Source organism: Indicator indicator, chromosome 7, assembly GCF_027791375.1.
Source record: "Indicator indicator isolate 239-I01 chromosome 7, UM_Iind_1.1, whole genome shotgun sequence".
In the NCBI taxonomy this organism is placed as follows: domain Eukaryota; kingdom Metazoa; phylum Chordata; class Aves; order Piciformes; family Indicatoridae; genus Indicator; species Indicator indicator.
Genome location: NC_072016.1, coordinates 26,094,177 through 26,119,066, shown reverse-complemented (window position 1 = coordinate 26,119,066; position 24,890 = coordinate 26,094,177). Strand labels below are relative to the sequence as shown.

The 24,890-nt window shown below is 37.5% G+C and overlaps 1 protein-coding gene across 1 annotated transcript; it reads left to right on the top strand.

The window, feature by feature from the left end:
- The first annotated feature begins 531 nt into the window (after positions 1 to 531).
- LOC128968295 (LIM domain-binding protein 3-like) lies at positions 532 to 24,146 on the top strand. Its single transcript, XM_054382707.1, has 9 exons — positions 532 to 678; positions 5,982 to 6,076; positions 6,970 to 7,017; positions 9,602 to 9,729; positions 16,314 to 16,632; positions 17,772 to 17,952; positions 20,320 to 20,440; positions 21,848 to 21,963; positions 24,057 to 24,146. Exons 1-9 carry the CDS (start codon positions 532 to 534, stop codon positions 24,144 to 24,146), a joined length of 1,245 nt encoding a protein of 414 aa, XP_054238682.1.
- Positions 24,147 to 24,890: the final 744 nt, after the last annotated feature.

Genomic DNA, 24,890 nt, shown 5'->3' with positions numbered 1-24,890 from the left:
CTGCTACTGCTGCTCAAATTACAACCAGTATGATGACACCACCAGCAACTACTTCAGTAGTGCAAGAGTCCTTCTCATCCTCCTTCCAAAGGTAATGCTTCATTGCTTTATCCTTTCACATATACACCTTTGTATGGCTCTGTAAATGCTGCATACACATTCTTAACTGAAGAATGTAGTATGTAAAAGCTCTAACCTATTTTATATGTTTTTATATATTTTGGTGTAGGGTTTTTTTTCTTTTTTTTTTTTTTAAGTACATTGTTCATTTGCAGAATAAAACTGCCCTGAAATAAATGTATCTATAAATCTGCAATACAGCTTACATTTTCAGAAAGCAAGTCTGGGGTTAAAATTAGAAATGTTTTATCATAACGTGTAATAAAACTGAAACTCCTCATAATAGTTACAGTGCTTGGATGAAGGGTCTTCTAATAATGTTTCTGCAGTATAATGTGACATGGAAAATTATAAAATGTCATTTACTCATGTGATTGAGCTTACCATGTCATAGCAGATGTCAATTTAAAAATGGTGGACAATGGTGACAATGGTGGTTTTCTTGACAAGGTCAAGAAAACCACCTATTTGGTGATTGACTTGTTCTTTATGGTCAGTGAATTTCTATTAGATATATTTACTCTTTATTCTCTAACAAGATTTAGCTATGGAGCTAAGGTAAGTTTCAAGGAGATGTGCATTCATAACACTTGCAGTACAACAGAAGTTACAGTTTTATGTTAAAAGTTGTCAGTCTGAAAAAACGTGGGATTTATACTGCTGTCGCATTACAGTAATTCTGGAGATAGTAAGAATTCCTTTGGTGTGTATTACTCTTTTTACTTCGTTTTGTTGCTACCAGAATATTCCTAACAGGTCTCTATTTTAGCATGTGTTAAAAATCCAGGGAAAAATACACTTCCAGTAATATAAACTACCTTTAAAAATTGAGACCAAATATGCTGTCTGTCATATCATAGATTTGTGTAAATGGAATAGGAAATGTTCATTTGGACCTATTTCTTGCTAATTTTTTTCTAGTTTACTTAAACTACACCAAATACTTAGATTCTCCCTAGAGCTTGATTTTACCTAACTGTGACCTACCGGATTCCAGTGTTTTTATTCCAGTACAAGAAAATCAATCGTCCAGTCAGCAGAGGAGGTTTGAATAAGGTATTATCCTGTAATTCAGAACTGTGCTGTTTCACTTTCACGTGAAATAATGATAGACGTTAAGTAATCTTTATCCATCAGTTGAAACTGTAATATGAAGAAAATTGATTATCTAATACATGCTTCAAAAATAAATGCCTCTACTAAATAAACAGTGGCAATGACTTGTGTTTTAAATAGGAGAATCTTTTGGTTGGTACTGCTTGGATATTAAAAACTTTAGCTTGAATTGACACTCAAACATCTTCAGATCTTGCAGATAAAAACGTGTCATTGATAAAAGTCCTGTCCTGAAATACTGTCTGTCTTAATTACCAGTAGAATCTTGGTTTGGGATTTTTCCATATGTGTGCATTTTGCTTTGTGTTCCATAGGAATGTGCTTGGTTGTGCTATTCTTTAAGTCTGCAGATGTATATTACAGAAAACCTGTTCCTGGTAACTATGCAGCAGTCCTCCTATATCTGAAGTCTGACAAACCTTGATTCTGATGTCACCGTTTTTGTCCCTGTTAAATTATTTTGTACATGCTTTCATGCTTTTACTGTGTCTTCTGCAGAGTGCTTGCAGTCCCCAGCTCTCATTCACAGCCTAAGCCTTTCCATGGGCCCAAGAACATGTCATTAGCAGCTTCCACTATTTCATCTGCTATCTCATCTCAGTCTAGGTATATCTGTAAAGCTCTCTTCTTTTTACTTAATTTGGTTTTATTCTGTATTACTCTCTCTGACTTAAGGTTTTCAGCTTCTTAAGAAATTGGCTTGGCAGGGACTGTTGAAAAGAATCATGTGTTGAAAAGAATAGCCTTCTTGCTTTCACATTAGAACTGAGCTAGGAAACACGTACTTTTTGCCATCTAAAAGTGATAATAACTGTTTAGTGATACTGGGTGAGAAGGACAGACTTTGGTTGGTTTTTTTTCTTGGTGAAAACACAGGATCACAGGAATGGCACGCCTTCTTTTATTGTGCTCTTAATCATGACTAATGAAAGACCAGATAGCATAGGTAGCATCTATTACCAGAAAAGAAGAGAGCTGCTATACTGCTTCACTGCTGAGCCTTTTCATGGCTTTCATTAACACTTTGTCAAAACTAACTGGGGAGAAAGCAGTAGATTTTAAGATTAATTTTTAAAAACACAATCTTCAGAAATAATGAGAAACTGAATCAGCAATACAATTGAAATTATAATTATCCATGTCTCTCTTATCTTAATCATAGAATTTTTTAGGCTGCAAAAGATCTTTAAGATCGTGAAGTCCAACCATCAAACCAGCACTGCCAAGTCTACCACTAAACTACATCCCTGAGCATCACATCTACATGTCCTTTAAATATGTCCAGCAGTGGTGATTCTGCTCCTTCCCCAGGCAGCCTGTTCCAGTGCTTGACAGCCCTTTTGGTGAAGAGATGGTTCCTATTACCCTGTTTAAACCTGGGGGGCATTTCCTCTGCTCCTCTCTTTTGTTACTTGGGATAGTACTTGTGATACTAGCGTTTCACAAGTAATTCTTACACTGCTTTTTCATTCAGTCCTGCGGTATGATTAGGTTCTTAAATGCCACTAGTACCATTTCATCCAGTTTGTGTTACTATGAAGTATCACTGTGAGCAGAGGGTCCTACATAGTTGTTGTAGGCAACAGTTAAAAGCTGCTTATAGCCTGGGAAAGTCCCTTGTTTCCTAAGCAACAATAACTGTGCATATTTGAGTTTGATTAAATGCTGGCATGCAAAATCTACTTATTCTGAGCTGCAGAAAAAACTCAGTTTTACTCTTTCTCTCAACTGAGGAATTAAATATATCCATCGGACAGAACATGAAATTAAATTGAAGCCTTGGTGATTACTCTGTCCAGACAGAGGACATTTATTCATGTTTTATAAATTTTTATCATTGGACCCATATAAATCTTGCTGTGAGAGGTTTATTTTTACATACCTGCAACAGAAATTTCCTTGGTATTCTATTAGCTTCAGGGAGAATTTTACATAATTGCAGAATCAGAGTTATTGAGGCTGGAATAGACCTCTGAGATCAAGTCCAGCCTATGACCTAACGCCACCACATTGACTAGACCATTTCACTATGTGCCATATCCAATCTTTCCTTAAACACCTCCAGGGACACTGACTCCACCACCTCTCTGAGCAGTGTCAAATTGCCCTTTCCATGAGGAAGTGCTTCCTAACATCCATCCTAAACCTCCCCTGGTGCAGCTTCAGGCCATGCCCTCTCGTCTTGTCACAAGTTGCCTGGGAGAAGAGCCCAACCCCCACCTTACTACAACTTCCCTTCAGATAGTTGTAGAGTGTGATAAGGCCCCCCCTGAGTCTCCTCTTCTCCAGGCTAAACAACCCCAGCTCCCTCAGCCTCTCCTCATAAGGCTTTCCCTCCAGTCCCTTCATCCATCTCGTTAATCTCCTCTGGACCTGCTCCAGCACCTCAATATCCGTCCTGAAGTGAGGGACCCAGAACTGCATACAGTACTTGAGGTGAGGCCTCACCAGTGCCGAGTATAGGAGCGGAATTACATCCCCAGTCCTGCTGGCCACAGCTCACGCATAACAATACTGCCTGTATGACTTTTTATTTCTGAAATATATGCAGATTTCATTGAGGTTAGCCTTGACGTCATAAAAGGCTTTTGTTTTTCCCATTCAAGAAAAACACATTATGAAAGACTTTGATTTAATGAGCAATGTTGGAGGAATTCAGAAAGATAAAATCACAGATTCACTTCTTGAGTTATAAGACCGTACTTGAGTAATCTAAAAACTTTGGGAAGCCCTTGTGAATCCTGGCACTGTGAGCTTTAAAAGCAGTTATAAAAGTGGTAAATCTCTACAAGCCTTTCAGAGACAGTTCATCATCATAGAAAATCTTTATAATAAGACTGCCCAAGTAGGCAGAAGGCATGTTTTCACAACATAATAATTTGTGCATGCATACTTATTTTTAACTGGAGGCTATTAATTTAAGAAGCTCATCGTTCATTTATATTAATCACAGAAATATGGATAGACCTTCTGATTCCCAAAGCAGGCACTCTTCACATTGGTAGCCACATACAATACTTCAGGAACTGAGTGTAACAGTTGCTTGGGACAGATTGAGAACTGCTGGCATAGCTTTAGGTGCAAGATTTAAATGCAGATAGCTTTTGTTAGCTCATTTATGGAAAAGCAGATTTATTCCAAAGGGTATGTTTTCATTGCTGTATTGGAAATGATAGTTAAGAAACAACTATGTATGATTTACATATGAGAAGCTAATAAATTAATATAAAAATAGCCATTATTTTCTGATACTACTTGCATGGCTATCTTAAAGCTAATATAATATGATTTCTTGACTGAGTCTTTATGTGTTTTACTTTAATTTCACATTCATTTATTAGGGAGAAAGGAAGCAGTGTGAGACCTTAGCTATACATTCATTTGTAATTGTGTATCAGTATGGACTTAATGGGTGTGAATCACAATTTTCATGAATACTGAGAATAACAAGATCACCTTGAGACATTCAAATATACTTCCAAATCAAATGCTTTTTTCTCCTGCATTAAATTGGCATGGACCATTTTTACCCTTTGAAAGGATCAGTTTGCCTGCATCTCCATTCTTGAAGGTTTTCAAGACACTGGATGGAACAACCTCGTTTGGCCTCAGCCCTTGCCTTGCTTTCAGTAGGAGGTTGGCTGCGAGACCTCCTAATGTCTCTTGCCCCCTGAAAGACTCTGTTAATCTATGAATAACAACTACCCATTTCAGAAAACAATGTTTTAATCTGAGTACTAAGACCTGTTGCTTGTACATGACAATTATTTAAATCAAATATGTAAGATCTACAGCACATCAGCATTATATGCTTCTGCCGTAAAATCTTGCTTTCCAGTGGATGACACAGGTATCATAATGATACATGCTTCAAGCTATTGCCAGCAAGCAAATATTATTGTCTTAGCTAATACCTCTCTTGGAAGTTCATCAATTCATCAAGCCATGGGACATGAAGGCAAATCAGAAATCTGTAGGATCTGTAAAAAATTGCTTCCTTGGTAATTGGGTACAAAAACCAAACTCAGTTTTTGGAGGAGATCTGCTTTTGAAGGGCTGTGTTGAAGCTGAAATAGGTTCTTTATCTGTGTGCACTACTTCCATGTTTGTTTTTTTAAACTGTCATGTATTATAGCCAGTCTATTCTAAAATAAGGGACTAAAAGTGGTTTCTAAATTAATTTATAATTCGATTTTTTGAGCATCTGATTGTTTTCATTCAGAAAGTAAGCAGTGTATTAGGAGTTTCAGCTTGACATATACCATTGGAGCATTGCAGCAGTATTTAACGTAATTTCAGTTCCAAATAAAATATGGATGACCTGAGTTACAGCAGTGTCCCCATCTTGTAAAACATGCTCTGATAGAAAGGGGCTGAGGTTTTACCATCTTTATTCCAGTGTTTATTGGAGTTTTTTTCTTTCTAGGTACCTTAAACAGGTCCACCAAGAAAATGCAGGATTTCGTCATTAATGTCTTTATTTAAATCTGATTCTAAACTTTGGTAGATCCAGTTCTGCAGTGATTCTGCTTTTGTGAGCAAGGCCATATTGCATAACAACTAACATGAATAAAATCTTATAATGTTCCTAAAGAGGAATAGTTTGAAGTAAGCAATTAACATCCTCTGATGTTTAAATCGGCAATGTTATCTTTCTTTTTCACTTACAGTCTTACTTACAAAGAAGAAAACATAACAGGACTGTTTTAAATAACCTGTGAAGCTCTTTGTGCTTATTCCATCAGGAGGCTAAAAGCAAGGCAGCCAGTGAGAGAGCACCATGGGAATACCAAAATGCGAGAATGGTGCAACAAGTTACCATTATGGTTCTGAAAGGAAGGTGTAGTTTCTGTGATCCTAGAATTTTAATCCAAGCACTGTGTCTGTGCTAAAGGGAAGAAAAACTCTTCTTCAGAAGCTAGGAAAATAGCTGGCATATGAGAAGCCTCTGGTAATTCTTGCAAATGGCGGCTGTGCTCCTGTGAGGTGTAATTGAAGCCATGTAGCACAGCACTCCTCTGCATTTAAACAGAGCCTGTGTTCATTCTGAACCTTCATGTTTCTTGGGTCACACATTGTGCAGGCTTTAAAGTACTTTCTGCATTTACATGCATTTATGTTCTGTAATGACACTGTTGTCCGAAGGCAAGGAAAAAAAATACCAGTTTACCTAAGACTCTGTTTAATAAATGAACAGTAGAATGGTACTGACAAGGGAAGAGTTGAACGTGTTGCCTTGATGTTGTTGCTTGAACTGCATCCATCCAGTCTTTTCTGTGGGGTTGTCCCAATTGCCTCATAAGCTAGGAAACTTAACTGACCTTTGGGCTTTGGTTCATTCAAGGTTTAAGATTTGATGCAACTTAAGCTTATGACACTGACAAAAGAAACTCATATGTATTCTTTTTTGTGCTAATACAAATAAAGAGTGAATGTAAAAGCAAACAGTCCAGTCGTTGAGTTAGAATCTTACAATTAAAGAATGAGCAAAACTGGATGAGACTTGCTGGGCAATATACTCAGCTCATTTATTTGTTACCATTATCCAGGTACCACAGATTCCTAGCTTAAATAAGCAAAATATAACGTAATATTGATCTTGTATAACTATTCAGATGTTGTTTGCTTTAGCACTTAAGAGCACCTCTTATTCATAATGAAATTGAATGTAGGACAAGACATCCCAATCTTCTTGGCATTTTTTTTTCAAATACAATTTTTGTCTCATTTTAGTTTCAACCGACATTCTTCCACCTCCATCAGCTACCAGTCAAAGAAGAGGTATAAAAATGCTTTGTGCAGCTACTCTACCTTGAAAGCACTTAACAAACCAGTTTATGGCTGCTAGTAGGTGTCTAGTGAAGTGTTAACATGAAAATCATCTGCTTAAAAATATTTACTCTTTCTGACAACTAATAGTTACCAGAGCAAGTATTTAATTTGCTGCCTGTCACATGCCATTGGCTGCTACAGATAAATTCAGTAAGGGTGCTTTCACTGCTTTTTGAGATGCAATTGCTTCCTGTTCCATTAAAGCATCTTTGCTCCTTAGGACATCTTTTTATTCTTCCTTTCTTTGTTTTTCTTTTCCTTCCTTTCCTCTTTTAATCACATGCTATTTCCTTTTCTTCAGCAGAAATTCTGATAAATCTTTTAACTTCACTAAACCCCTTAATGATGTAATGTAACACTTTATTTCTCTTTGACAAGCCTTTTTATCTTCCTTACTGTATTTAATATGCATCATATACTTGTAAAAGAGTTCAGTAACTGACTTCTTTTAATTTTGCCATGATTTTGGTACTACGAATATGGGGAGTTCTGGATGTATTGGTTTGGGGTTTTTTCAACTTAATTTCCAAAAAATCTAGTAGCGTGGTTTTATCATGCTATTAACTTTGGTAAACATTTGAAACTTGATAACCATTTTTATCACAAATATGGCTCAGAACTTCTTTATGTATTTTGTGCATTGAGAACTTCGAATGAGTCTTTCTTCCAGTGGACCTGCACATCTGGGAGCAGATCTTCCTGAGTGTATGCCATTTTCAGATTAAGGCTATATGATACATGATTTAAAATCTTTTAATCCACATTGTAATCACTGATCTTTTAAAGGTAAGTATGTTTTACTGGTTTTATTTCTAGTTTATCTTGAGTGGTAGGTTTTAAACAAGGACCTGATGGCATTTTAAAAGCTGTGTGTGAAGCCAGTGTGCCTGAAATGTACAACTCTGTGTCTGTGTTACAGTAGGAGCAATGATCCTTTCTCCAGTGACTGTGAGCACAGTGCATTCTTATTCACTACAGATGAAGAGGTATCAACCGGAAATAAATGGTTAGAATGGAAAGTAGAAAGTGTTACTGTGCTAATAATAGCTTTGGTGGTTACAAAATGGCAGCACAGTTCACAACGAAATTTACATTAAATACAAACCCACTAAAATATTTTATTTTGGAGAGTCCTGTTCACTCATGGTATAGTGCACCCAAATACAGCCCTGAGCCCTAGACTACGAACAGAAGTAATTAGCTATAGTCATAGTACCAATAGCTATGTTTCTAGGTCTAACTAAACAGACAAAATAAATTAGTCTGAGGAGCAATGCTGTGGGGATTGGATCTATAGTAGAAGCACTGTCAAAGCCACCAAAAGTTGTGTTGTGAGGGTACCCTTATTTTGTTCAAAATTAGAAATCTAAAGTTTACATTGTCAGGATGTTTTTTACCTGTACTGCAAGGAATTTGCTGGGTTTACCAGATGTAAAAATTATAACATGTTCTCTCCAGCTGGCATCTATTTCCACTGTTGAAGGAAAGTACAAGTCAAGATGTACCAATGGTCTGACACTTCTTTTCTTATGCTGACAAATGTTTTCCTGTAGGCAAAGTCTCAGGTAGTGCAAGTGAAGGGGAAAAGAATGTAAAACTGTTTTCAGGGTAAGAAGAATGTTCAATAGTGAATGGTTTTTATTACTGCACACATCTCTCTATCTGTGACTTCCCTTCCTTGTACTTCTTTATTCTGTCCCTCATGCTTTGTTTCTACTGCCCTTTAAATGCTTTATGAAGCAAACCCACTACAAACAGAATCATCCTAAGCAACAGGCAAAGAGAAGAGGCATATATTTCAATGTGTTACTATAATCAAACTGAGAATCACCATCTGAGCCATAAAAGACAGGAAAGCTAATTCTGCTTGATGCTTGGAATCCTGAGCAAATGTTTTTAATCTAGGAATACAGGGACTGCATCATAACATCACATCTCATGTGCTTTTGGCTTATTTGAATCTGAGCATTAGAAAACTTAATGTAAATTGTGGTTTCAGTCTAAACAGGGAGATGTTAGTTTTGGAAATGTTTTTTTAAGGTCACTACAGACTTCTTGAAATGAGTACAATGCTTATAAACAGTAATTAGTGTTCATAGCAGTAGTAATTGTGCTGAGCTAGTATCTTGTTTTAAGTCGGTGAGATGTCCCTCACTGAAAATCTTAGACAAGAAGAGGCCTATTTGTTTGTGGAGAGACAGAAAACAAAAACTTTGTAGTATGTTCCTGAAATCAGATCCCTCGTTAAAATTAATTTCTTCAGTAAGTTTCTCACATTGCTGCAGTAAGCTATTTTCTGTGCCAACAAGAGCAACTTGCCACTATTTAAAATTCTTATTCAGTTAGTTTTTCTTCCAAAGAATTGTCCCAGCCTTTCTTAGCAATAATAAAGACTAACAAATCTCACGTTATTCTCTCTGTAGCTCTCAAGGACAGTTCTTCTTGGAGCGCTTCAGAAGCTGCCAATCTGGTATTTCATAATCAGTAACTTTTGCTGTTTATAAAATTGCTGATGCCTTTGTTTTGCTTTTAGAAACACAAGCCAGTCATACACACCATTGCCAGTTTCTGGAAGCTACAGTGAAAGTCCTACTGCTTCTGCTGCTTCAAAACAGAGAGTTGTTACTACTGCCAGCATAAAGCCCTCTGTCTACCAGCCAGGTAAGGTGACTTCAAAGTACTGAAAGGATTCAGATAAGAAATGCATGTGCATTTCTTTTAGGAAAAAAAGAGAAGTCAAAAAATGCACATTTTGCAACAGGGGACACACATGGCAGGAAAGATTTATATACATGGAACCAAAGGCTGCTAGTTGCTAGTTTTGCTTCAGATAATCAGAAGATAAAGGATTATGTTGTATTTGTATTTTGCTTTGGAGTGAAAATATGGAGCAAGTTGGGGGAAAAAATAAAAGAAAGGGAAAAGTCTGTAATAAAAATGATTTTTCACAAGAAATACATTTGGAAAATAACTCAGTATGCCCAGTTACAAACTCAATGACACTTCAGAAATTATAAAACAGCTTAAGAATACACAGCTCAGGAAGGAGATATGTGAAGGTAGCTTGAGTAGGATACATTTGCAAAATATATAAGACCATATCTCAAACTCAGACTTATATTTGAAATCAAGAATGATCTATTAAAGTACTTCATAATGCTATTCTTCCATTCGCCACAGACTCAGTCACCAAAGGAATACATTTGGTTATTCATTCATGTGGAAAATATACTCCTTGATGTTATTTTAATTCACTTTGTATTAATGTGTTACAAATGGAGTGAACTTCTAAAACCATTGATGACCATAATGTGAACCTTTAAAATGAACAAATTAAGTGAGGCAGCAATATGAGTCTAAATGCAGTTCTGTTTCAAATTAAGTTTGTTCTGATCTTAGCAAGAGAATTTAAAAGTTGATTTATATCTTGACAGTCAACTAAATATGTAAAGGCCAAGAATTCTAATGGTCTTAAACTCTAACAGTCTTCTGTGATGATGTATTCCTGGAGTTACTGAAATGAAACCAATGCAGAAACTTAGCTTAGACATAAAGTAGACAGACAGATTAATAATCTTTATATTTGAGATATAAAGGTGGAAAAAAGCTAGTTCAGAGTTATCATGAGCCATTTAAGGGTCCCAAAGTAAATAAAGATTTCAGTATTTTTGCATTTTGTTAAGTGTGTCAGCAGATATTTCCCTTCAGTGAGAAAGTTTGGGGTTTTTTTTGTCTTGCAAAAGAGGGAAAGATAAAGAGAGAGGATTTATTTCCATAATGCAGAACAGAGTAAACCATAGCAAGTCAAAATATCTCCTAAATAACACTGACAGATACTAAGCACCATGTATTTGGGGGAATTATAGGCTCCAGTTCTCAATATACAATCCTGCCATAGAAATAAATCTGTAGCTATATCCAATGAATAGTTGTATCTGTTAAAGAAAAAGCTGGGTGTTGAATTAGACTTGGAATAAGAGACAAAGCTTTTGTTTTCTCCTGTGTTGGGCATCTTCTTTGCAATTCCTTGTTTTGCCAGTTTTGAGCCTCAGTGCCTCCCAATAAAGGCTTAAAATAGCCAGTACAGAAACTATGTTCTCTGTCACCATATGTACAACAAGCTATATGTTGTCTGCCCACCTGTGGAAAACTCTTTATTTTGCAGGTGCTGCAAGGATATAATATACTCTAGATGACAGGAGAAAATTCAGAATATCTAACGTGATGTATTACAAAGACAAAATTGAAATAGCATTAAAATTGGCAGTGAAAGAAGAGATAAGTCTCCCTGTGTCATTTAGGAGTTGGAAATAGGAAATAAAGGATCCTAAAATACCTTTGTAATTGAACCCCAAAGGGACTCAGATACAGAAGATTACAGACAAAGATTTTATTCAGTTTGGTTTGGGTTGGCTGTTTGTTGTTTGTTTGTTGTTGTTTTGGTACCTTTTAAAGTTCTATATATTTGATGCAGTAGCATTTCATACTGGTTTTGGAACATAAGTAGCTTTAGGAACAGTTGCAGTTGTAGTCCTGAGCAAATAGGTAGTTGTCACTTTGCAAGAAATGGAGGAAACAGCATTTCCTGTCACTGTTAGGGAAGACCAATAGTACTTTGAAACAAACCACCGTGACAGTTAGAAAACCTCCCCGCTCAATTTTGTCAATGTGTATAAATTCTCTCCTGCAGTGTAAAATGCAACCTCAATCTGAGAAGACCAGCTGTTCTCAAATAGTGACATAGGAGATCACAAAATACATCTTTTCCTTCACTCTGAAGTGCAACCTCAGGCTTTTGCAATGACTGCACTCTCACTTTAGCAAATAATTCTTTGACTTCTATTTTTGTAAATCCACTGCGTGAAAAGGCTAAAACAATGGCGATCACCATTAGAGTTTTCAGAGCAGGATTTAGAAGAGGAATGTCTTTATGCTGGGCCTCACTGTTTATGGGATTGAGAACACTTGCCTCTCTTAAAAATGTGGGCAGGCCAGCAGTTTACAGATTGAAAGACCTACCCACAGTGTCATACATGCAATATCCAGAAACCTGAATCAATCACTAAAAGGGCTTACAAGACTATTTTATCCTGTCTCAGACTGAAAAAAAAATGGGGCTAAATCTTGTTTACACTGATCCTGTATTGTTATCTGGCTCAGGTAGGAGTATTGGTAAGTCTAAGCTTTGAAACAGAAAAAAACTACTGCTTTGGCTAAAGTAACTCTGGTGGGAATTTTCTGCTCTTAAAAATTTTGGGTTTTTTCCTCTAGAGAAAACTGAACTATTTTCTTTACCCTTCTCTCGTAAATTTCAGAACCCTTTTTTAAGAGCGCAGGTTCTTCTCTTGTCCACTAGATGGCAGGAAATAGTTGTGTGTGCCTTTCGTGGAGTTTTTCCTAGACCAGAATAGTGCCTTCATGGATTCCAAGCAACTCAAACTACGAAGTAACTTGATACCTAAACGAAAGCAGATCTTTCCTTTTAAGTCAGTAAGACCAAAGAGGATTACTCATGTATGTAAAAGTGCTCATGTGTGAAGGCCTGATCTGCTCTTTTAGGACATCAAACTACTGGAGCAGATCCAGAGGAAGGCCACAAAGATGATCGGGGGCTGGAGCAGCTTGCCTGTGGGGACAAGCTGCTAGAGTTGGGGCTGTTCAGCCTGGAGAAAGGCTCTGGGGACACCTTACAGTGGTCTTCCAGTACCTGAAAGGGACCTACAGAAAGGTGGGAAGGGACTTTTAACATGGGCAAGAAGGAATGGAGGGTAAATTTAGTCTGGATATTAGGAAGAAATTCTTTACAGTGAGGGTGGTGAGACGCTGGAGCAGGCTGCCCAGGGAGATTGTGGATGCTTCCTCCCTGGAGGTCTTCAAGGCCAAGCTGGATGAAGCCTTGAGCAATCCATTCTAGTGAAAGGTGTCCCTGATGATGTCAGGGAGGTTGGAACTAGATGATCTTTAAGGTCTCTTCCAACCCAAACCATTTTATGAATCTATGAAATAGAAAGATTCCCACAGATCTCATTAAAATTTTCATTGAATCCTAAGCACCATCAGTACTAAACCAGCAGGATACATGTCAATTTTTGGTTTTAATTCTTCTGAATAAGAAGGGACTTGTTGCCTTATTTACTTTTTTTTTGCCATATGCTATGTACTGAAACAGTATACAGCAAAATTTTGGGCTTCAGGGATACAGCTGCTAAGTACAGAACAAGCCAAATAAGTTGGGATTATGAATTACATTTGTTAGTGGAAAACTATTATTAGGAATAACAATTATGAGTTCTCCCCACCCCTTTTTTTTTTTTAATAAATAATTTTCATAGTATGAGCTAGTAGGTAAGACTAAAGCATTTGAGTCTGTATAGGTCTATACTAAATGAATCTTTGGTAAAACACCATTTTTTCATTGAGAAAAATATCCATTGATGATAAATGAAGAGCTGAGGGGGGAGAATTCTAAAGTCCTCAGAATCAAGGAACTGTCTTGTTCCAACCACTGTTAAAGGAGAACTCTTATCCTGAATTCTGTCAGGATAACAATCTTCTTATTCCTTCTGTTTTACTCTAAGAGAGTCTGAGGGTGGCGAGAAACAAGGTGATAGAGTTTGGGTTACTGAATTATTGAGACTATTTGGTTTTGAACAGTTCATACAATACTGAATTATTTTGAGAATCTGTTCCCTGGTATACTGAATCTTAGTACTTTTTACCAGCAAACAGCACCTTTTATCTGCTGCATTTATGATGGAAGACTTTGAAATACATAAACAAGCAAGGTGAATTTATGGTAGTAGCTAGTAAGACAAGAAAGTTTTTTCAGATAAGCTTAGGGATATAGCTATAATAATTCCCTCTTAATAACAATAGCTAAAATCTCAAGGGTACTGAAACCTTTCTACTGCATTGCAATGACACTATTTTAAATCAATAGTAATGCCAGCCTGTTCACAGGGGGGAAATATGTTGTAATAAGTGCAACCTGCAAAAGTAAATGATAATGGCTGAAAAGAGAGGACTCAGAGCAGTTGCAAACACCCAGCATAGATACCCCTGATATCTTTCAGCAACTGGGAAAAAAAAGATATATTTTGCCACAGCAAGTGAAAAAAAAAAAGAAGAAGAAGATAGAGACACCGAAAAACAAAGACCTTTCCCAGTGTTCATCCTTCAAATGAGTCTAGGTTACTATGAACCCAGATAAATTATATGCTGTCTACATTAGTTGGAGTAAGCAAACTGAAAAAATTCAACACCAACATTGTGAGATTAAGACAGACAAAGAAGAAAACATAAGAGGTTGTAAGATGTATTTACTTAAGATAATCATAGAAAAAGATATCCTAAAGATGGTACCTGGACTGCATTTGTTCTTCACTTCTGGAACTCTGGGTTTGGAGATCTAACCATTTTGTTATGCCTTCCGTGGGATACACTACTGTACTTTGCGTGAACAAGAATTGGCTCTTGGGGGAGGGAGAATCCTTTCACAGAACTGAGCGAGCTAGAAGTCACCTTATTTAATTAGAGAGCCTTGTAGGTGGGAGCCTTTTGAACTCACCATTTAGAGATTAAATATTGTCTTCTAATTTTGCCTGGCTTAATACTGTAATACATAAAAAGCAACAGCCTTAGGATTTAAAGGGATTGCATATAAACTCTGTTCTGCAATCTTTAAACATTGTTCACCATTCCCAAGTTAAAAAAAAAAAAAAAGCCTTAAGCTAAGGTGGATACAGTTTTATGAAGCAAAAACTTGGTGATGCTGAAGCGTAAGAAAGTTTTATCAAAGAGGTGCATTAGATTCAACTTTGAACTCAACAAGAAGAGAAAAATTAGAGATGACTAGGGTGATTGGTGGATTGATATATATGCAATTTAAGCACCTGCAATTCCCAGTAATCAGTGTATGTAATTCTGTTTGGGAGGAAGTAGGCTAAGGAGTATTATGTAGAACACAGTCTTCTCACCATTTATTCAGAAAGATCCATGGGACATTTGGAATACTCTTCTTGCCTGAGAAGCCCCTTAAAATTGTAAATTTATTTGGTCATCATTTTATTGGCACTGGGAACTACTATGCAGAGTGCTTGCCTAGGCTGCAGGAGAACTGACTTATGTTCCCAAGTTTGCTTGGTCTATTGTTCAGGCAAAACACTTCCAATCTCCAAGCTTCTGTTCTTCCTCACAGAAACAAACAATCATTCCCTTTATTTTCCCAGTGAAGGAAAAACTGCTTTTAGTGCTCCTGTACTTGGCAAAGTGAGGCTGTTTCTTGGGCAATGACTTCAGTCCTACACAATGCAAGATCTGATGTTTTGAAAAGAGCAGGGCAATGGGAAAACTTGTCAGTGTGTGCAGGCTCTAGCTTCTGCTTATTTTTATGTGATAAAGCTCCACCCAAGATTAGAGCCTGGTGCATGCAAACACAGAGGCTGTCTGCAGTGAAGATTTTATGACAATCAAAGGGTGGAAGAAAGGAAATATAATATTTCTATTTTATACATGGGAACTGAGGCACAGAGATACTTTGCTCTGCTCAAAGTTATACAGGAAGTCTGTGGCAGAGCCAAGAACTGAACTGAGATCAGTCATAACCACAAGTCTGGCCTTCCTCTAAGTGCTGTTGGCTTAGTCTTACTGCTCATTTGAGCTGAATTGGCTCTCTCAATATTGCTTCCAGTGCTCTGTATCTCTGTCCCCTGTGTGAGCCTGTTTTTATTCAGAAACTTAGGAGTAAAATCTACAAAGGATAGATAACAGTGACATCTGTGGAAAACACTGCATTTTAATGAATTTAAGCATAACTTCTTATTGAAATTACAGGGAATTCCATCCAGAACTTCACTATGACATCTGGTCTATTTTTAACCTGTCGTAAAACATGTCAGATTACATGGCAGTATTTGAAATTATCACAGAATTGTCGTATCCATTCCTACTAAAGAAAACACCAAAAAACCCAAAAATATGCCCTTGAAAATGATCTCCATAAAATCTCTAAAAGCCAGTAGGCAATGACTTCTGTAATGCATGTGGATTAAAATTCAGTGATTGTGCTGATACCTTTGGCTTCAGTCCAGAATTAATGAGCAGTAATGGGACAGACCATAATTGCCATCTGAAGCTTTTATTTTTTGTGTGTGTCATGGAGTACCCTTTGCTAAGTGTTGCTGTTTTGCTATAAGGAGAAAAGACTTTAAAGTGCTTCTTGGTTTCTTTTGGGATACTTAAAACAGCACCAGCACCAGCACCAGCACCAGCACCAGTTCATTCCTACACCCCTGCCAACACTGAGCCTGCAAGTCGCCCTCCCTGGGTAACAGATGACTCCTTTTCTCAGAAATTTGCACCGGGAAAAACCACCACCACTATCACAAAGCACATCTTACCAATGGGCGCCCCAAGACCATCTCCTGCCTCAACTTCTGCTTATCCATCTCCAGTGTCAACTTCTTCTAAGGCTCCGGCAATAGCCCGGGGAACAGTTCAGAGAGCTGAGCGTTTTCCAGCCAGCAGCCGAACTCCTCTCTGTGGGCACTGTAACAGCATAATTCGGTAAGGTCATGAGGTTTTGAAAAGGGATGAAGCAGGAAAAAAAAATAATCAGAGAGACTGGTTATTGTTCATGAATGTACAGTACCAGAGCCTAAGACTCAGTTAAATTACCCAGCAGGGATGTCTGTTTTCTGCTTCATTAATTTAACATTTCCAGAGCTCATTTTGCTATTGTATGGTTTACTGTGTATAGTGCAAAGTTATAGATGCTAACTGTTTGTTTCTTGGATTCAATGGCAAAGTGCTCTTTGTTTTTTAATCAAGTTTCTTCTGGTCCTAAGGTACCAGCATATGTACAACTTCCTTGGGAGACATGGGAGGTGGGGATAGGATTATGGAGAGAAAAGGAAGGACACATCATTTTGGAACAGCCAAATATAATTGTTGCTTCTGTATCTGGAGAAAGATAATGCCAGTGATTCATCACATGCTTTTCCATTCTCCTCTCCCAATGCATTCTGCTGGACTGGTGCCCACTGTTACCCTGTGGACTGCTAACCAACTTTAAGTAATCCATGTTTAATGACAGTCTCTTCCACTAAAAGGAGCTAGTTTGGTGATGTGGAACTGCCCTTTATATATTCTAATTACAATCAAGAGTAAATCACCACAATTAATTTTAATATGTCTTCCATATGATCAAACAACGAGTTGTCAGTCTGACATTTCTAGAACATGCCAGTGCTCTGTCAGGTGAGAAGGCAGCAGGAGCTATTCTAAGTTGTGGGCCCGTGGTTTAGAAATTTGCCTGGGTTTTGATGATTTCGAACAGTAGTATTATCTTTTGTGTTACAGACCTTGGCTCTATTCTTTGCAGCTGTTGTCTTTGTAGCTGTTTACAAAGACCACTTCTGGCTATGTAGATATGAAAACAGTTGATGGTTTTCCAACAATTGTCTGTAAATCCAATGTATATGACTAAACAATAATGAAACGTTTTAACCAATTAGAAACATGTTTGAGTAATGACACTGAAGCAAACCCTTTCTGCTCAGGCTTCTGGATCTTATTTTAAGCACCTTCATGGTTCAAGTAGAATGCCTGTCATACATGTATGCAATGTCTAGCAAAGTGGGTTTGTAATCAGGGTCATTCAATCCTTTTTGCAATACAAATAAGATAATTACAATTGTTTACAGGGGTCCTTTCCTGGTAGCTATGGGTCGCTCTTGGCACCCAGAAGAATTCAATTGTGCTTACTGCAAGAAATCCTTGGCTGATATGTGCTTTGTGGAAGAACAGAATAGTGTGTACTGTGAGCGCTGTTACGAACAGTTCTTTGCACCAACCTGTGCCAGATGCCACACTAAGATCATGGGGGTAAGAGAACATGCTTAACCCTTTCTTTGCCAAATTAGTGAAAAAGTTTAATCTTTTGGCAATGCATGTGGATACTTAATTATTTCCTCCTTTTTAATAACAGTTCCCAGCCTGTGATTATTTCAGAATGAGAAAAAATTTATAATTATTTTTATCTATTCAAAATCTTGGATATTTCTGTCCCTTATTCAGCTCATAGAATATGCAATCCAATTACCATCTCACTGAGTTCTTTATTATCCAGTACACACTATGTTACTTTTATCCATGTTTTCCTTATATTTTTAGTAAGATACTTAAACTGGTGATTTTGTTCTTATACAGGACTTAGTCTAAAATTTCAGTGGAGAAGTCAGTGATCCTGGGACGAGGACTATTCCTCTTGATGCACAGCACTGGCAGGTAGCAACACAGCTACCAAGTGGAGTTCTGCTGACTTCTTGTAGTTAAGAATATATAGAATAAATACAGTGATCTAAATTCCAGAAAGGCAAAAATAGATGCCATTTTTGTCTTACTGTGTTCATGCTTAGGTACAAATCAATTTGCTCTACATACATATATCTTAGATAGGTATGAGGTTGGAATGCCATAAGATAATTTTAGCAGTGTATTTATGGATGAAGTTTTAGTGAATCATAGAATTGTAGAATACTAGGTTGGAAGGGACCCCAAGGATCATCTGGTCTAACTTGGCATGATTCTCATAAATAGGCAAGCAAGGAGTACCACACTGGTTTTACATTGCTTAGCTTTCACCTTCTCATAGCTGTGTAAATGCTGCTATTGACAGACTAGATGCTTTTCTCTGCAATTGCCAATTAGGGATCGCAGCATCAGACACCTTGGTGAAGCTCTGGCTCCAACCAAGTCTTGTTAGCTACTGCAGCAGTAGGAGTAATTTTACAGCAGAGTACTGACTTAACTTACCTAATTGACACTGCCACAGTTCTCCATTATGGATTTTTGTCAGGAAAATGACAAAGATGCCAGTTGCCTCTATTTATACACACCTTGAGTATTGTGTCCAGTTCTGGGCTCCTCAATTTAAGAGAGATGTTGAGGTACTAGAACGTGTCCAGAGAAGGGCAACGAAGCTGGTGAGGGGTCTGGAACACAAACCCTATGAGGAGAGGCTGAGGGAGCTGGGGGTGTTTAGCCTGGAGAAGAGGAGGCTCAGGGGTGACCTCATTGCTGTCTACAACTACCTGAGGGGAGGTTGTAGGCAGGTGGGGGTTGGTCTCTTCTCCCAGGTAACCAGCAGCAGAACAAGAGGACACAGTCTCAAGTTGTGCTGGGGGAGGTATAGGCTGGATGTTAGGAGGAAGTTCTTCACAGAGAGGGTGATTGCCCATTGGAATGGGCTGCCCAGGGAGGTGGTGGAGTCGCCATCGCTGGAGACGTTCAAGAGGAGACTGGATGAGGCACTTAGTGCCATGGTCTAGTTGATTGCTTAGGGCTGGGTGATAGGTTGGACTGGATGATCTTGGAGGTCTCTTCCAACCTGGTTGATTCTATATTCTATGATTCTATGATTCTATTCTATTCTATATTAATAAGATTTCTCAATCTGTTTTTAGCTTCTTAGTTCAATGAGGTTCATAAATGGATCCAAACATTTTTGTTAGTGATAGCTGTTTTGCAAACAGTAACAGAAGTTAATGAATCTCAAGTAGTGATTCTCTAATAAGATACACGGCAAACAGACAATTTTGTCTATTCACTGGCTAAAAGCATGGTAGGGAACTTCAGTCCCTTCTGTCATAGTCAATGGAGATCAAAAATTGTCTTGAAAAGAGAATCAGAGTCTATGTATATAATTGGAATGATATCAAATAGGAACTAGATTCTCACCTGGCCTAAATCAATGCTGTTTCACTACAGTTAAAGTTAAATTAATTTACACCAGTTATGCAGCTGGCCCTTTGAAACATAAGGCTTAAATCATTTATCCCTTTCACACATTTCTTGGTCTTCAGGAAAAAAAGTGCTCTTTAAAATTTATTTTAAAAAACATGCTCTTGCATTGAAGAATTCACACCAGTCATGTCAAAACAAAGGAGAAAATAATCGGAATCTTTGTGCAGAATCTCTTCTGCAACAGTGATTGGGCATGTTGATACAGACAGCTGGCTGAAATATGTTGTTTCATTTTGGCAAATGCATTGTTCTAGAAATTTTGCAGACCTATTTCCTCTTTATTTCCAAAAAAAACCCCTATTTCTGTCAGACTTCTTTCTTTTGAGAAGGGAAATTGGATGATACAGAAGGGGAAAATGCAGAGCATCTCTGCCTTGCATTAATTCTCCAGTAGGTAGGTTCAGGGCATACTATTCTACTGGAGATTGTTGTTTCTTTGTTTTACAGGAAGTGATGCATGCCCTAAGACAGACTTGGCACACAAGTTGCTTTGTCTGTGCTGCTTGTAAGATGCCATTTGGGAATAGTCTTTTTCACATGGAGGATGGGGAACCCTACTGTGAGAAAGGTATGACAAACTGGATCATTCTGTTCAATAATCATGTGCTTCCTGTAGTATAGAAGTAACGTAAGAATAAAGCAGCTGAACAAAATAAAATCAGTTATGGATTTTGTGTCCACTCTCCACATATACAGTTGTTTTCCTCCTGTATTTTATTCCACTTTACATGAATGACTGGCAGTCTGCTGGTCTTTTGTCTCTATGTCCTAGAATGCCATACCTCATTTTTCCCCTTTATTATATCTACCTTCCATTTATCCCCCTACATTTTTTCCCTGTCCTCCCTGCTTTCTTGATAGATCCTGCTCAATACAAATCTAGGTTATGGAGTGAAAAATTCTTCTTTTAGAGTTCTAGTACAGTATATGTGAGTTGCTGCCCACATTATCTTTACTAAGTTGCTCTGATATTGCTACCTCACCCTAAAACTGATCAACCAAAGAGAGCCCTGCTCAGATGTGCAACACATGGTAGTGCAAGTTCTGTTTTCTGAGTTTTGCAGCAAATAAATCTGATTCTTGCCAACTAAGAAAGGAAAAGGCCGCGTTTTCCCAAACTATGGAAAAGGTAGTATGGTTTAATAAATACTTCTTGGCATGCAAATGAGTTGCCTCACATGGTCAGGAAGCAGGTTAATGCTTAAGTCATATTCCCTCTGTAAGCCCTGCCTTGTCCATTTAATGAGCTTCTGGCCTACTTCGCTCTGGACATTCCTTCCTCGTGGTTGTACAAATCAAATTTTACAAATCATAGTAACTCTTAGTAAAGAATGAAAACCATACAGTATGACTGACTTGGCACTTACTTTTTGAAAATTGGAGAGTTTGCCATAACCTCTAATGAATCTTACAAATTCTGTATATCTTTAGAATTTCTGCTAATCATTTTTCATGTCAGGTCTTTCCAAACTTGATATTCCAAGAAATCAAGCAGTATGGGGTTTCTACAGCATTCTCTCTTAATGCAGAGACAATATAAATCCAGTCACGGAAACTTAAACTATGCTTCTATACCAGCCTTAGGGTAGTAGTCCGGGGTCATTAGATTGTGGGTTTGTATGACCATATTTGTCCTGATGAAGAGCTTTCACACACATTAAAGCTAATTTAAAACTAATCACATAATAGTAGGTGCTGGAAGGGACCTCTGGAGTAAGAAACAACTTCAAATTTGATGAATGTTTTGTTTGTTTCCTGTATTTGTGAAGACAACTGTCATGCTTACCTGGGGTTTTGCATTGAGTTTGTATTTAAATAACAAAAGAAAAGAAGCAAGTCTCAGTGATTATTTCAGTGAATGTAGTAGGAAACTGAGCAAAACCAATCAAAAAATTCACCCACTGGAAGCTTTCTCTTGGGTTTAACACAATTATGTTAGGAGTTTGTTCTAATTTTGCTTTTTGTGTTATTTTAGATTACATTGCTTTGTTCAGCACAAAATGCCATGGCTGTGATTTTCCTGTTGAAGCTGGAGATAAATTCATTGAAGCTCTCGGACACACTTGGCATGATACCTGCTTCATTTGTGCTGTAGGTTCTATTCCAAATACTAGGTCATTTCTTCATACTCACAAATTGTGAAGTAACATCACAAGACCTGAAAGCAGGAATGACTAACATATGTCGAAGGATGCAGAGGGCTTGAATTTAATTTTTTACTCGCAGATGGAGAAGGATGGGAGTAATTTCTCCTCCATAAACCTTTACTAGAATTCTTAAATTTGACCATCATAAGTGAGTGCTTTCTAATAAAACATCCAGGTTTAGAGAGTATCTACAGTAATACATACCACTATTGCTGTTATTCTTTCCAGTGTTTACCAAATAAAGATAAAGCAGGATTTGAAATAAATTAAGGCTATACTGAACAGCATAGCCATCATTTTACTTACAAAGCAGTGCAGTTTGTATTTTCATGCAGAGTGCTTGTAGAAACTTGCAAATGGGAGTCAGTTTAGAGAGAAGGAATAGTAATTACTACAGAAGTTAGTCAAACTCATCAATCTGTGGTGTGCATAAAGCTATGTAGGGTGGCCATATTCCCACACTCTGCACACAAAATAGTAAAATATGTGTGATAAACAGTATTTTTCATATGGTTCTAATACATCTATGCTGCTCTACAACATATTATTCCTAAGGTAATAATATCTAGAACCTCTAATTAGATAAAAAATAGTATGATGGACACATCAAAAAATGACAATTTTTTATGTTTGTTGAACTCCAAAACTCAGGTTGGAGTACAAAGTAATAGAAATATTTATGAATATCTAAAGCTAAACTAGCTCAAGGGTACATGGAAGAAGTGAGTGACAGTAAAAGTGTCCCGTGAGTATTTTAGTATTTTTGAAATTCTAACATAGAGAGGAATACTACGACATCAAGTTTCCTTCACAAACTGACAGTTATTTGTCACTTATAAAAACATCTTCCTCTGAGTTTTGGGTTTGTTTTTTTTTTTTTTTGCTTGTTCATTTAATTGTGTTCTTATGCATTTATTTAAACTAGCAACACAATTTTCAGTGGAGGTGTTAGTTTTGTTAATGCAGTTCCCACCACATTTTTTTGTAAAAGAGCTAAATATTTCAGTAGGTTAAGTCAAACTCAGATAAACACATGACTAATATGACATTTCTAATATGCAAAACCTCATATTCTTTCATGTGATTTTCCTTCTGCTTGGAGTAGCACATCACTGATGTTACCATTTGCTGGTGTTAACCCTGTCATAAGCATTAAGGACAACGTTTATTGTTCCCACATTCTGATGTGTTGACTTCCTTAAGTGGTTCTAGTGAACTCTGACCTTGCAGGAGGTGTTGCTCTGTTATGAGCAGGTATCTGTACAATTCCAGAGCAGTTTAAGCTGATCTAAACCGGGGCTGCCCTGCCTCAGCCGTGCATTCTCACATGCTTTGTTATGTCAACATTGGCACTTAACACAGCCAGTCAGGGAACTCTAACGGTTGAAGAATAAGCTGGTAAGAAGAGGTAACTGCTTTTCAGTGATACCAGCTGTCTGAATGACTTGTTCCTTCATCACATAAGCACCTGTACCAAGAAAAAAGGACTACTAGGAATGAGTATCTGATGGTACCATGGAAGGATGGTGCTCCTGGGAGCATGGCACCTAACCAGAGCTTTTGTAAAATCATGCATTAAAGATCAGAACATAGGTTTTAAAGTCTGAGCTAGCTGCTGGTGCTGGATTGTGCCACTATCCTTTGACAGTCTACACAAGCACTGCTGGGCTATGCCAAAGCTGCCTAGAAGATTGTGTACTCAGACTTCATTTTAAGGAAAACCAGTGAATTCAGTGGGCAGCAGTGGCAAGAAGGTACAGAGAGAAGAGCTGGTGCAAACCAGAGCCTAACCTCAACACTGAGTAGGAAAACTACTAGGCCATGCACTTTGATCCAGGAAATTAGATGCATTTCTGCCAAAGAAATGCGTGGGCAGAAGAGAAATAAAGTTGAAGTTGATAAACACATCCATCTTTCTCTCTCTCTCTCGTTTTTGTGTTTTGGTTTGTTTTTTGTGGTTTTGGTTGTTTGGTTTTGGTTTTGTTGTTGTTGTTTGGTTGGTTTATGAATCCTGATTGTATTTATTATTAATTCTAGGTATGCCATGTGAATTTGGAAGGTCAGCCATTCTACTCCAAGAAGGATAAGCCATTGTGCAAGAAGCATGCCCATGCCATCCACGTTTAAAAGAAGAGCTGGCAGTCAGTAATGCTGGTAGAAAGCAAATGGCTAACTGGGAAATTAAAAAGTTGATAACCACAGCTAGCATTTCTTTTCGTAAAAGCCAGGAAGCCAATACTTCTGAAGTTTAACTTTAGCCTCTTTTATAAATGCAGCACATGCTTTTGCAATGTTCATTAAAAAAAAAAAAAAAGTCAACTCCTGAACAAACAGTCAAAAGCAAATTAACTAGTCCATTATTAGGGCAACAGTTGGGGAAAATCAACTAAGAATTAAATCAACTTGACTTTTGACATTAATTAAAATTAACTGAATTTTATTGGAATTAACTCAAAACTGTAATATAAAAAGTAATGTGCAAATAGAGTTCAAATGAACTACCCACAGCAGGTTTACTGCTTAGACCACACATGTGTTTAAAAACAACTGGAAAAGTCCTGCTGTAATAAGTCCTTTTCTTTCATTACAGGAATGAGTAAGTGCCATATGTACAATATTTTGTAGAACGAAAGGCCATAACTTTCAAAAGGAAATAGATTAGATTTTCGTCTATGAAAAGTGAGTGCTATTCCATTATGGTATGTATGGTGCTACCTCATAGCATCGAATATTTCAGATTCTTTCCAAAGAAGAAATCTGCTTTGAATCCATGTGTAGCCAAGAAGCCTAGGAGACAATCCGTAACATAGTCTGAAAATAGAGTGGAAACAGGGTAACACCTTCCATAACCCGGTAAGATTGAGAAAAGCC